We start from the raw sequence: 14,959 nt of genomic DNA on the forward strand, positions 1-14,959 counted from the left end.
ATCATTTCATTACATTGAGCAGAATTAGTAACGGGCCGCTAATTTAAAATTATATATGTTTAAATAAAATTTTAAATTTTTTGTGCTGGGAAAAATTCCATATACACTCCATATGTAATACTCGGATGAATTTGCCATTGCACCATTCAAGTTGCAATTTCCAAGAAAATCATAAACTTAAGACCTTATGTTAGACCTTTGTCTACATAGTTAAAATTACTGTGAATTATATGACAGGTGATATTTATTCCCCTTCAAAATAACAGAAAATGTAGAAAATGTCGATTTCTATAAGAGAAGTTTACAAGAAAGATTTCCCTTGGAAACATAAATAAAAATTGAAATGATAAATAAATTGCAACAATGAATTTCATCTGCGATGCAGTCTATTAATTGTTTAAACTCAACAACATTTTTAAATAATTCATATTTCTCTTATGAAACTCCAAGAACTTTATCATAGCGCTTGTCTTTCGAATAAACTCTATAGTGTTTTCTTCGTTATATTGTAATTTCTGAATACCATTGCATCAAAGAACAAGTTATCGTTTCAGTTATATTTTGTCCTGTTGTAAAGTGAAATTTTAGATATATCGAAAATAAAGATTTATCATTATTATCATTTAATACACAATATACCCCAATATTAAGATACTATAATATTAACCTCGTTAGACTTTCACATTGGTAATTGTGATGACATTAAAAATTATTTTTCCGTATTATTTTTAAGGCAATATGAGCTGCATTTTCATATCGTAAGTTTCTATTATGAAACTATGATAAACTACTACAATGACAAAAAAGATAATGGTTTAAAAATTTCTGTCAGTCGTTTGTTGCGGGAAAATCCATTAAAAGGATTAAAGAAAAATCAAATTAATGTCGTCCTGTACAAAAATTGGTTTCCTAAAAAAAAGATTATGTTAGTTAATTATGTAAATCATTGAATAAATGTTGTAATTTCTCTTTTACTTTGCATAAATTATGTTCATTATCTTTGATACTTGTTCCCTCACAAATCAGTTTGTTGTCCAAGACGAAATGACCTTCATTTATGGTAAGGATACATTATTTTGACACTATCCCCATGGACCTATAGCTACACCGACATTCATAAGCCCTTGGTATACATGAGCACACTCAGATACATCTTTTGTTCGGCTGGTCTATGAATTTTATCAAATCTATCCATATTGTGATTGAAGAAAAATGTACCTCAATGCACTCATTCGCAATATTTTAAAAGTTGCAGAAATCCAGTAGATATTTCCATATAACTTCATAGATAAAGGTTATTTTTTTCTACCTCATGTGTCGAGTGATACATTTTGGTAAGCGTGTTCAACGTGAATGTATACGTCATACATCAAAGACATAGATATATCAGACCTTTGTGAAAGTCATTATAATAAACTCTTTAAAATCCAATTCCCTCTTTTGTCAAATCTTGCTAAATTTTACCAATTAAAGGCTCATAAGTATGGGGTGCGAAGTGACCTTTACAAAGTTTCTAGGTCAATGTTAGAGCAGACCTTAATAAAAATTCGTGTCGAGACAATATCTTATATTTCTATTGACAAAGCTTGCTCAGACGATACCAACAGACTACTTGTAGGTAAGGGTTTTGCAGTGACTTTTAATTCAGTTATTGTCTAACGTCAAAGTCATTGCAGAGTTTTTTGTAAAATCTTTGAGTTTAAATTTTTGGGAGGGAGTGGGTGGGAAAGTAAGTAGGACTTCCCGGGGGAAAACTTTGATTTGCGCATGGAACGTGGGGTTGAGAGTTCTTGATTCTTTTTTTATAAAGATTGTAAAAATTGGACGTTTGGATTAAGCTGTGACGAATGCGCTTGTGTTCAGTTACACAGCGAGTTCTGTGATAAGATAAATGGACAATGTCACTGTAAACAAGGCTACACTGGAGATGCCTGTCAGTGTAAGGATAACGGAGGACCCTGCCAACACCGTAAGTAATTGATGATATCTAAGATAAACCATGATCATTTCTTTTATAGAGGTCTAAACTATTTCCGATCATCGGTCTTTTCTTTTTAGACATAAGATTGGTAAATGCCGATAATATAACTTCAATGGGAAGAGTTGAAGTGGTTACGAATGGTGTCTGGTCAACTGTTTGTGACGAGGACTGGGACCATGATGACGCTACCGTCGTCTGCAAACAACTTGGGCTTGGAATGTGCGTGCCATTACTATATTGTATAAATGTTTTAATGCGTGTAAATGTTTGATTATTGTTGTTGGTTGTGTGAAACATAAAGTCTATACTTTTCAAAGATAAACTATTGATATTATAAATTTGTTCAGTTTTGGTATAACATTAAGGATTTGGCGTTGTGTTCTCCTTATCAGGTTTTGAAAAGCAAATGACACACGCAAAACGTGAATTGTTTTTCTTCAGCGTATAGAAAATTAAAGTTGCTTAAAATATCCACAAAGGGATAAAAGTTAACCAGCTACCAACCTTTTTCAGCTCTGTATCTATAATTTTCTGCAAACCTTAAGACCATATAAATATTATTCACCTGGAGGTGGTTAAAACGCTAGCAAACAATCTAATTCATACATATTTACTGAAATTGTGATTGGGAATCGTTTTACTCATAACACACAAGTATCCTCTCTTAACTCATTTAATTGGTGTATACAATATTGTATTTGATACTCTTTTTAACTTAGTAAATAATCTGAAATCATACTAATTTTTCGGCCACATTTCATCCTATTATTAATATTTTTTAGGAATGGAATTGGTGTTTCACACGCACCATTTGGAAAAGGCATCGGTCCAAATTTTATCAGTAAAGTAGATTGCAAAGGAAATGAAACAGACGTATTTAATTGCTCCTTTGTAAAACTATCCTGTAGCCATGCCAACGACGCAGGGGTTATCTGCGGTAACTTGTCCTTCTTTTTTTTGGCAATTCCTTTTGGAATGATCTGTTATTTGCAATGATTTTTTTTTATTTATAAGTTTTTATTAGTTAACAAATCAGATAGCATTCGACTGGTAAATGGTTCATTTGCAACAAATGGTCGCTTGGAAGTAAGACTGGAAGGCCGCGGACCATGGGCTACAGTTTGTGATGATGGCTTCACAAAGAACGATGCCAGAGTGGCGTGTAGAGAACTGGGACTACCCACGTAAGAATGTACACAAATAGATGTCATGTAAAGAATATATGCACATTATTGTTACTTCAGTAACTGTCATTCAACATGGCCCAAAAATGCATAACGTTTTCGTGTCATTAACTTGCTTAAGAATGTTGTTTACTCAGGGTTTGAGTTGTCAAATTCAGATTGTAATAAAGTTCAATGTCACATATGAAATATGGTCTTAACACAAATTTTTTTTATTAAATGAATGTTTATTGACACCTATTATGGAATTCGGCTCAAAAAAATGACTTGAGTAAAACAAGGAAATTTGGACGAAAAGTTTCAGATTTTGTTTTCCATTAAATTACATTACCCCAGTAATATTTATACTTATAAATTAAGGTGATAGGGGACACCTTCATATTGTGACGAATTCCTATCGAAATTACCAAAAAAATCAAATATAATTTTATACTAAAATAAATTCCCAATGATTATCATCTAACAGCGTAGTGCAATACATGTAGTTAGATCATCAAGACATCAACTACATGTACGAATCTGTTAGTCAGAAGTTCGAATCCCAGTGGAGCTTTTATTGTTTTTACCTTTCCAAATATTTCCAAACCATATTTTTTGGTTTGATATTGCAAAATTTGTAAATTTTAAACCTGTGAAAGTATTTTGATCCATTTTTAATATTATCCTTACCTTTCACATCAACACCTACCGGTAGTTGTTTCTTGAAAGATTTTTGACACAGATGTAACGCATTAGTGTTTCGAGATTCTAAAAACTGATCTGCAAGTTTGCACAATTCATCTGCTGTCTTTGGTACATTTTGGCGCAGAAAAGTTGTTAGTTCTTGGTTACAAACATGCAAAATTTGGTCTCGTAGCATCAAATCAAATAATTCATCTACAGTTTTTGGTATCTTAGACATTTCGATCCATCTTGTAAGATATGATCCGAACCTTACCGTAAAATGTGAAAACGTCTCACTTGGTTCAAGTCTACTGGATCTGAACTTTCATCAAACGGCGGAATTTTAGGCATTCTTGCTTTAATACCAGAATATGTATCTACACTTTTAACATTACCTTGACTCATCTTCATCTCAAGTTCATGCTTACTTTCTATTTCTTTCAATTTCACTGCCTGATCCAATCTCTCTAATTCTAATCTATACGCTCTCTCTTCCTTCCTTCTCTCTCTCTCTCTCGCAAAAGAATTCTCTCATCTCTCAGCCTATCTTGCCCCTCTTTTACATAATCTTTCAACTCTTGATCAGTGTAACTTAATACTTTTCCCGCTGCTATGATTTCGCTCAAACTTTCGCTTGACATAGTGGTTAAATATTGCTGGCAGACAATTCAACAAAAAAAAAAGGTCGACAAACGACAGACTGTTACTTTGACCTTCACTACAAATACTCTACTATCAACAACTGACAGACTGTGACCTTGTTATCCACATAATATCGACTGATGTCCCATACCACCTAAACTAAATAATACCTGTACCAGAGTAACTGCTTACACCTTTGATAATTCAACACGTGTGATATGATGTCCGTAAGCTACAATTGAATTTTACCTCATGAGTAATTATTGAAAAATTAATTAAGAACTTCCTTTCATTTTCGATAAATTAGCCCAAAAAAGCAAAAATGAGAGTAAGAGGTGACACGTTATGGCAGATATATGTCAGTGGTAGTAAGCATCAAAATATAAACTTGAATGAAATAATATTTTTGTCAGCCAAATTTTTCCATACATATAATACATAAGTATTTCAAAGATAAAAACCTTGAAGTTCTAGTAACCATCGGACAGGTACTTTAGATCTGACATCTTTATTTTAAATTATGCAAATAAATATGCATACAATAGCGTTTTTTAATATCATACATTTTGATAACACGACATATGGTTAGTATACATTATACATTAATTTGTAAACAACGAACAGATTGTGCTCTACGTCTAAACGGGAAGCAGAAGGGGTGACCCCCTCTTTAAGCAGTCTTTAATCTGAAATCCTTAAATCGGACAGTGATAAAAATTACAGTGAAAGAACTATATATGCTATGAACCGAAAATGGCCCCTAAAATAAACATCATCATTTTACTGTAATTCTTTGTTTTCTTTGTTCAAATATATATATATATATATATATATATATGTGATGTTTTAACATAATGTTCATTTTGATTCAAGTGCCTACAATTTAGAAATATGACACCGTAAAGAAAACCTTTTCCCGCCATTTTTGCATTTTTTGCATAAAACAGCTTTGTTTTCAAGCAGTTTTTCTTTTAGAAAACATAGAGCGCATGCTTAAAAAAAATAATTCAATCAGAATTATATCTAGCCAAGGCTAATAAGTGACAATTTTTTTACTTGTTTAAGCATGCGCTCTAAATTTCCCATTCATAAAAAGATACGAAAACTGTCAATTTTTGACTGATTTTCTTTGAATTATAGAAATATCGTCACTTCTGACGTCATATACTGCCAGTGAGTGCAAAGAAATCAAATAAATAGGTGAAAAATAATTTTTACATCAACTCTTTTGAAATATAACACACCATTTTATTGTACCAGAAAAAAATGGCGAATTATGGGGCCAAAATTAACTCATATATAGATCTTTGATCTAAAGAACAAAATTTAGAGACAAGACGTACTAAATACTTACTGATTTGAAAAAAAAAGTTTAATATCATTTTCCAGTGAGCTGCAACAAAGAAATTAAGACCCAGGCATGTATATACCTTCCTGTTTAGACTTTTTTTTTAATCCATACCCGCTCCTCGAAATATCCAGCAATGCTGCGGGGTTTTGTATTTGAATTTTAAAGAATATGTTAAGAAAGCAATTTAGAAAAAAAAATCGAACACGATATACAAAAAAGGACGAAAAATATGGTTCAACATATTAAGTATTGTATTATATTAAAGTGTAAAGTGTTATTTCCGCATCTTAAAGATGTCACGCCTTACATAAAAATATTGAAAATTCCTAAAAAAAAAAAAAAAATTTAAAGGACACAATTTTAATATCTCAAAATTTTGATCATTGACATCATTTTAATTTTATGCGAGCAAAATACGGTCGATATTAATAGTTTAATACTATAAATGTTTTAGTTTTGTTATCATTCATTTTTTTTGTTAAATTAAATCAAAAATGGGTAGGGATTTGAAGGCTAAAAGAAGAAATTCGGACTGGAATAGTTTAAAATTTGTTACTGAAAATGATTTGTATCTATTTAGCCATGCTGCTGATCAAAAACTGTATTTTTTTTCTAGATAGTTTGATCATTTGTAATAATATTTTACAATTAGGAAATCTTAATCATAGTGTCAAATTATGAGGGTTTTTTTTTAGCTCACCTGAGCCAAAGGCTCAAGTGAGCTTTTCTGATCACAATTTGTCCGTTGTCTGTCGTTGTCGTCGTCGTCGTAAACTTTTCACATTTTCATCTTCTTCTCAAGAACCACTGGGCAGATTTCAACCAAATTTGGCACAAAGCACCACTAGGTGAAGGGGATTCAAGTTTGTTCAAATGAAGGGCCACGCCCCCTTTAAAGGGGAGATCATTGAGAATTATTGAAAATTTGTTGGTATTTTCAAAAATCTTCTTCTCAAAAACTATTCGGCCTGAAAAGCTAAAACTTGTGTGGAGACATCATCAGGTAGTGTAGATTCAAGCTTCTTCAAATCATGGTCCCTGGGGGTAGGGAGGGGCCACAAGAGGGGAGTCAAGTTTTACAAAGGAATATATAGAGAAAATCTTTAAAAATCTTCTTCTCAAAAACTATCAGGCCAGAAAAGCTCAAATTTGATTGGAAGCATCCTCAGATAGAGTAGATTCAAGTTTGTTCAAATCATGGTCCCCAGGGGGTAAGGTGGGGCCACAAGAAGGGGATCAAGTTTTACATAGGAATATATAGAGAAAATCTTTAAAAATCTTCTCAAAAACTATTAGGCCAGAAAAGCTCAAATTTGATTGGAAGCATCCTCAGATAGAGTAGATTCAAGTTTGTTCAAATCATGGTCCCCTGGGGTAGGGTGGGGCCACAAGAGGGGGATCAAGTTTTACATAGGAATATTAGAGAAAATCTTTAAAAATCTTCTTATCAAAAACTATTAGACCAGGAAAGCTCAAATTAAAATGGAAGCATCCTCCGATAGAGTAGATTCAGGTTCGTTCAAATCATAGTCCTTGGAGGTTGGATGGGGCCACAATTAGGGGATCAATTTTTACATAAGAATATATAGAGAAAATCTTTAAAAATCTTCTTCTAAAAAACAATTGGGCCAGGAAAGCTCAAATTTGAGTGGAAACATCCTCAGATAGTGTTGACTCTAGTTTGTTCAAATCATGGTCTCCGGGTGTAGGGAGGGGCCACAAGAGGGGGATCAAGTTTTACATAGGAATATATAGAGAAAATCTTTAAAAATCTTCTTATCAAAAACAATTAGACCAGGAAAGCTCAAATTTGAATGGAAGCATCCTCAGATAGAGAAGATTCAAGTTTGTTCAAATCATGGTCCCCAGGGGGTAGGATGGGGCCACAATAGGGGGATCATGGTTTACATAGGAATATATAGAGAAAATCTTTACAAATCTTCTTCTCAAAAACTATTAGGCCAGAAAAGCTTAAATCAAAATGGAAGCATCCTCAGGTAGTGTAGACTCAAGTTTGTTTAACTCCTGATCCCGGGGGGTAGGGTGGTGCCACAAGAGGGGGATCAAGTTTGACATAGGAATATATAGAGGAAATCTTTAAAAATCTTCTTCTCAAAAACTATTAGGCCAGAAAAGCTCAAATTAAAATGGAAGCATCCTCAGATAGAGTAGATTCAGGTTCGTTCAAATCATAGTCCCTGGAGGTAGGATTGGGCCACATTTAGGGGATCAATTTTTAGATAAGAATATATAGAGAAAATCTTTAAAAATCTTCTTCTCAAAAACAATTAGGCCAGGAAAGCTCAAATTTGAGTGGAAACATCCTCAGATAGTGAAGATTCTAGTTTGTTCATATCATGGTCTCCAGGGGTAGGATGGGGCCACAATTGGGGGATCAAGTTTTACATAGGAATATATAGAGAAAATCTTTAAATTTATTCTGGGAAAGTTTAAAAATCTTCTTCTCAAAAACAATTAGGCCAGGAAAGCTCAAATTTGAGTGGAAACATCCTCAGATAGTGAAGATTCTAGTTTGTTCATATCATGGTCTCCACGGGTAGGATGGGGCCACAATTGGGGGATCAAGTTTTACATAGGAATATATAGAGAAAATCTTTAAATTTATTCTGGGAAAGTTTTCGGTCCAAAACTCAGTACTTAGTGTGAAATCACAGGTTATGCAGATTTATGTTTGATGAAACCATGATTCCCTAGAGAAAAGTGGGGCCACGAAATGGGAGGGGGGGTGTATAGGAATAGAGAAAAATCTTCTTACAGTTACAACAACAAAAGGGGCTTGGTATTTACCAAAAAATAAGAGGTGGATAAAATTGGCAGATTTTCAATTTTTTTTTAGCAAGATCTACTGTACTCAGTTGTCAGGATATTTTGATAATGTAATGCTAATTTCATCAGAATTAAGGCAATTGTTGCTGAGGTGAGCGATGTGGCCCCTGGGCCTCTTGTTTCCCTTAGTGTTTCAAAAAACTATTCAATGGCCGTTAATGTAAAAATTAGATCAGTGACTTATTTTTAAAGTGAAGAATAAATTACAATCAAAGGTCTGAAACATTCAATATTTTTTTTCTTTATCATCAGCGGGGTTTTGTTTTATTCTGAGTAACGTCGTCCTTAATTCAAATATTTTTTTTAATTTCTCACCTCTCAACGTTTTGAAAATTTCGACAACATGATATAACTGTGCTTAGAGATAGAGTTTCATCGACGATTTAAAATGCGATGCTGTTAGTTACTATTAAGTTAAGATGACAGAGATTTGCACTAGAGTTTGCATAGGATAATACTTTATACAATGCAGCCTGTCTCCCTTAAATATATTCTTATTAAAATAGGAGGGAATGTGTTTGATACTTCCTGTCCGTTTCCATAACATGTATTATTTTTCAAACTTTTTTTTAACTCTACCTGAACATAACTTTAACATATACAGGTTTATCGGCAGCTGTATAGCATGCCAATGTTTACAAATGATAAACAAAACCAATTCATGCGCCGAATCAACACATTTGCTATGTCATAGCACTTTTTTCTCTTCTATACACTATATATCTCTTTTAACTGTCTTCTGCAGGAGTAAAGTATTATTAAATAATCATAATGGACAACAAAGCACTTAAAGAAAACAAGTTAGAAATACTATCAGTAAACTGCCAAGGGCTTCCATAAGAGGAAAGATGTTTTCAGAAATCTTAAAATAAAAAACAACAATATTTATTTCTTGCAAGATACACATTTTAGTGAAAAAGATGAAATGTTGATATAATCTCAATGGGGAACTAAATCTTTCTTTAACTCATTCAGAACAAACTCTAGAGGGGTGGCAATTCTTTTAAATAACAATTTTGAATGTTAAGTACATAACATTGATAAAGATGATAGTGGTAATTATCTTATATTAGACACTACTGTTGAAAATATGCACCTATTACTGATAAATATATATGGCCCAAATTCAGATACACCAAATTTTTACTCAGAATTAAGGAATAAAATTGACTCTTATCTTAATACACAACATATTATAATTGGGGGTGATTTCAATTTAGTAATGAATAAAGACTTAGACTCTATGAATTATAAACATCTGAATAACCCAAAAGCAAGAATAGAAGTTTTGAAATTGATGGAGACATTTAATCTTGTGGACATATTTTGGGAAAATAATGCAAATTTAAAAAGATACACATGGAGAAGGAAAAGTCCTATAAAACAAGCCATATTAGATTTTTTCCTTATATCTGAAACTCTAACAAATAGAGTACCACATGTTAAATTTGAAAATAGCTATCGTTCAGATCATTCCCCAGTAATTCTTGAATTTAAAGTAAATGAATTTATGAATGGGAAAGGCTTTTGGAAATTCAACAATTCCCTATTAGTTGATACAACATATATTAACTCTATAAAAAAATAATTAGGGAAGTAAAAAGACAATATGTTTGTCCTATATACAATATAGATAATTTAGATAATATAAGAAATGAAGATATCCAATTTATAATTGATGATCAACTTTTTATAGATATTCTTCTTACTGAAATAAGGGGTAAATCCATTTCATACTCTGCTTTTCAGAAAAAAAAAATCAAATGAAAGAGAAAAGGAATTAGAAAATGAGATTACATGTTTTGAGCAGAACTTTACGGAAAACTCCTTAGATTTATTATCGAACAAACAAGATGAGCTTCTCAACATAAGGAAGAATAGATTAAAAGGTCAATGTATCAGGTCAAAGTCTAAATGGATTGACGAGGGAGAAAAGCCGTCCAAATATTTCATTAACCTAGAGACTAGGAACTACATAAGTAAACAAATACCAAATATTGAAAAAAATGATGGGTCGGTTATTTTCGATCAAATGAAAATATTAAAAGAAACTAAATCTTTTTATGAACACTTGTATAAGAAAAGAGAAATTATAAATGAAGAAAGTTTCCATGAAAAGTTAAAAAAAATTAAGTGTCCTAAACTTAATAGAGAAGAGTCAAATACCCTTGAAGGTCCTTTAACTGATACAGAAATTCTGAATTTCCTTAAGAAAATGAAAAATGACACCAAAAGTCCTGGCCCTGATGGTTTTACAAGTGAGTTCTTTAAATTCTTCTGGAGAGACTTAGGAATATTTATCACAAGAGCAATAAACCACTCTTTTCAAATAGGAAACTTTTCAGAAATAAATAAACTAGGTGTTATTACATGCATTCCCAAATCTGGAAAACCTAAACAATTTCTGAAAAATTGGCGTCCCATTACTTTACTGAAAGTTATTTACAAGCTAGCTTCAGGAAGTTTAGCTGAACGCATGAAAACTGTGCTAGATAAATTGATAAATAATGATCAGACTGGATTTTTGAAGGGAAGATTTATTGGGGAAAATATAAGACTTAAATATGACCTTATGTATTATACAGAGCATTACAATATACCCGGCCTTTTAATGTTAATTGATTTCGAAAAGGCTTTGGACACCATCTAATGGAGTTTTATCTCAAAAACACTAGACTTTTTAAATTTTGGACCCTCCTTCAAAAATTGGATAAAAACATTCTATAACGGAATTAAGGCATGTGTGATTCAAAATGGTATAATCTCAGAATACTTTTATCCAGAAAGGGGCTGTAGACAAGGTGACCCAATATCTCAATATCTCTTTCTTCTCTGCGCTGAGATTTTAGGAATATTAATAAGAAATGAAAAAGACATCAAAGGTATAAATATTGATGGGGAAGAATACAAGATATCTCAATATGCAGACGACACATCAATTATAATGGATGGTACACCACAATCATATGATGGGATTCTTAGGGTTTTAGACTTTTTCGCACAAGTATCAGGCTTAAAAATAAATTTTACAAAAACAAAAAGGGTTTGGATTGGTAGCAAAAAATTTTCAAAGGATGTATTTTATCATTCACGATGGAAACTTAGTTGGAACAATTTAAATTTTGAGCTTCTAGGTATCAAATTTTTAGTTACATTAGATGAAATGGAAGAATTAAATTATTTACCAAAATTGTCTGAAATTAGAAGATTGATAAATCAGTGGAAGTTAAGAAAATTAACACCAATTGGTCGAATTACGATAATCAAGACACTAATAATACCAAAGCTAAATCATTTGATACTAGCATTACCCAACCCAAAACCTGAATACCTAAAAACTTTTGAACATGATATTTTTCATTTCCTATGGGGCTGTAAAGTTCATAAAGTAAAGAAAAGTACAATCATACAAGATTATAATCATGGGGGTCTCAAAATGGTTGATTATGGAAATTTTATCACAGCACTCAAAGCTACTTGGATGAGAAGACTAATTAAAACTGATACAAAATGGGTAAAGCTTTTAGAATCAATTTTGAAAATTAGTATCTCTGAAATATGGAGAAATGGTCCTGATTATTCGTACATGTACCTTCTATGTAAATATTTAGAAAATTCTTTTTGGAAAGAAGTGCTCCTCAGCTGGTTAAAAATAATTGAACAAACGCCACTTAGTAAACCCCAAATTATAAATGATAATATATGGCACAATCCCAAAATCACCATAGTCAATAAATCAATATTTATCAAAAGTTATGTTAATAAAGGATTTATTTTTGTTAGTGATCTGCTTAATATAGATGGAACATTTAGAAACTTTGATGAATTGAAACACATTAATCCAAAGACAAATTTCATAGAGTATGCAAGTTTAAGAACTGCAGTTACAACCAGACTACATACACAAGATATACACTTACCAAACCTACAGAACACATTACAATATGGACCAATTGTCCCTAATCATATTCTATTGTTTATTAATACTTGTAAAGGTTGTAAACCCATGTACAACATACTATTAGACAAAAAAAGAGAAATATGTACATCGATATCAAAATGGAGAGAAAAGGGTTATAACTATTCACAAACTTCTTGGAATAGAATTTTTGAACTCCCTTTTAAGTGTACACAGGAATCAAAACTACATTGGCTGCAATATCAAATACTTCATAGGATTGTCCCTACAAATAAATATCTTTTTAATATAAAAAAAAGCAGCAGAATCTGCTGTTTGCACCGTTTGTAAAAAAGATGAAGAAAGTATTAGTCATTTATTTTATGAATGTAATATAGTAAAAGAATTGTGGTGTGATGTTGAAGAGTGGATTTTTACACAGTTTGAAATCTCGATTACATCTGATATTCCATCAGTTCTTTTTGGAAAATACAAAAATAAAGAAAGTTATAAATTTTTTAACCTGATAGCTCTTATTGTGAAGCAATATATTTTTTCATGTAAATATAAAAGTAATCCGACACCAAATATACATGCCTTGAAAAAGGTCATAACAGAAAGAATCTTAACTGAAAAATATTTGCTGTTGAAAAGATGTAATTATAAGGAATACGAAATGCCACTGGCAGAATATCTGTGAAAAATTGTAGTTATAGAGATAAGTTTAATTTTTCTGTTTTTTTGTTTTTTTGATCGTTGTGAACCCTCATATCGTTTCATTTGTTTTCAGTATAGCATAGTCTATACTTGTATTGTAATCCACCTGCATAATCTCTCTCTCTCTCTCTCTCTCCTTCTCTCTCTCTCTCTCTCTCAAAATTAGCTTCACTTCATACGAAATATACAAAATTGTACTATTAAGTAGAAATAGTATAAAGCTTATGTAATATGTTTATATAAATATTCCAATCATTATTATGTTATATATGTAAATATGTTGTGAAATGAAAAACACAATAAAAAAAAAGTTAAGATGACAGTAACTATGGACTGTTTATCAAAAAACGATGTCCACTACTGCTGAAACGATTGTTTAACATTATCATTGGAAATGAATATTTTTCTATTGCAAATTTATAACGAAGTTGATCAATCCATCGTGATCATTACTCATTGTTGATATTGTATATGATTTTAAGTAAAAGTAAAATTACATTATGAAGAATATGTTTTCATATAATAAGAAAATAATGAATTGTCAGTCTTAATTCAAAATGCATTTATATGCACAGACTGTATGTTAATGGTTTACCCGCAAAGTAACAGTATGCATATGTGTTGTTTTCTGAATTTTATTTTACTACATCGACTATTGTGTAATTAAGGGTCCTCCATACACCTTTAACTTTTGTGTTATTATCAAGAGCATAACTTTAAAAAAGCAAATACACCCCTTCAAAGATTTTAGGTATATGCAATTAATTTATGATTTTTAACATTATTTGTGAAATGGCAAAACATTTTTTTCACGAATTCCTTATAAAATTCAAACAATTATTTCTTTATTACCTATGTCCTTTACTTTTATAACCAAAAAACAACATTTTTATGAGAATGATGTTTTTTTTTATTAAAAAATAAAATAAATTTTAAAACAAATGACAATTGGCATTTTCCGTTAAATCTGTGGATGAAAAATTTGGATTTAAATCTGAAAACATACAATAAGTGTAAATGAAATAAACAAAATAAAGAAATTGAATGAAAATTTTATTTATACAGATGTCAAAAAAAATATTTTAAAAAACCTTGGTTACAAAGCTTCTATTTGGATTTATCTTTCCTGTTACAAAAGACTGAAAAACACTAGTAGGACACCAACATTTTAAGTTACTTTTCTTACACTTTTAACATCATTAATTGCTGTTGTTGATAAAGGACCACAATCTTAATTTTTATATTAATATATAAAATTTACTGTTATACCTTAGAATAAGATGCTATCAGTAAAAATTATAGGGTGTTTGATATTGTAATGTTTATAGTACATGTAATTAAATACATGTGATAAAAATATTTGCATAATCTAGTGATAAGAAATAATGAAACAAATATTAAAAATACGAGACATGCATTCACATTCACAAACACTGATGTAAGATCAAAACATTTACAAGCACATAAATAATATGTGCAGACATACAAAAATACAATATATATATATATATATATATATATATAAAGGAAAGCAAAATAAATGAAATAAAAAGCAAAAGAAATAAGAATAGGCGAACAAAAATTAAGAAGCTTTGAATGACAGAAAAACAAAACGGTTGTTTTATTCACCACAAACACTTACTTTTTATGCAGGTAAAACAGCCACAGTGCCCACA

At 31.2% G+C, this 14,959-nt stretch overlaps 1 protein-coding gene across 1 annotated transcript in view; it reads left to right on the plus strand.

Moving 5' to 3' along the window:
- The window catches only part of LOC128175631 (uncharacterized), a 62,110-nt gene that overhangs the window by 14,702 nt on the left and 32,449 nt on the right, over window positions 1–14,959 (plus strand). The window contains exons 3-6 of the mRNA XM_052841403.1: window positions 1,811–1,969; window positions 2,059–2,200; window positions 2,764–2,918; window positions 3,006–3,165. Of these exons, the coding sequence (XP_052697363.1) occupies window positions 1,811–1,969; window positions 2,059–2,200; window positions 2,764–2,918; window positions 3,006–3,165 (616 nt within the window). The remainder of the gene's footprint in view (window positions 1–1,810; window positions 1,970–2,058; window positions 2,201–2,763; window positions 2,919–3,005; window positions 3,166–14,959) is intronic.

This window comes from Crassostrea angulata, chromosome 3 (genome assembly GCF_025612915.1).
Source record: "Crassostrea angulata isolate pt1a10 chromosome 3, ASM2561291v2, whole genome shotgun sequence".
Taxonomy (NCBI): Eukaryota; Metazoa; Mollusca; class Bivalvia; order Ostreida; family Ostreidae; genus Magallana; species Magallana angulata.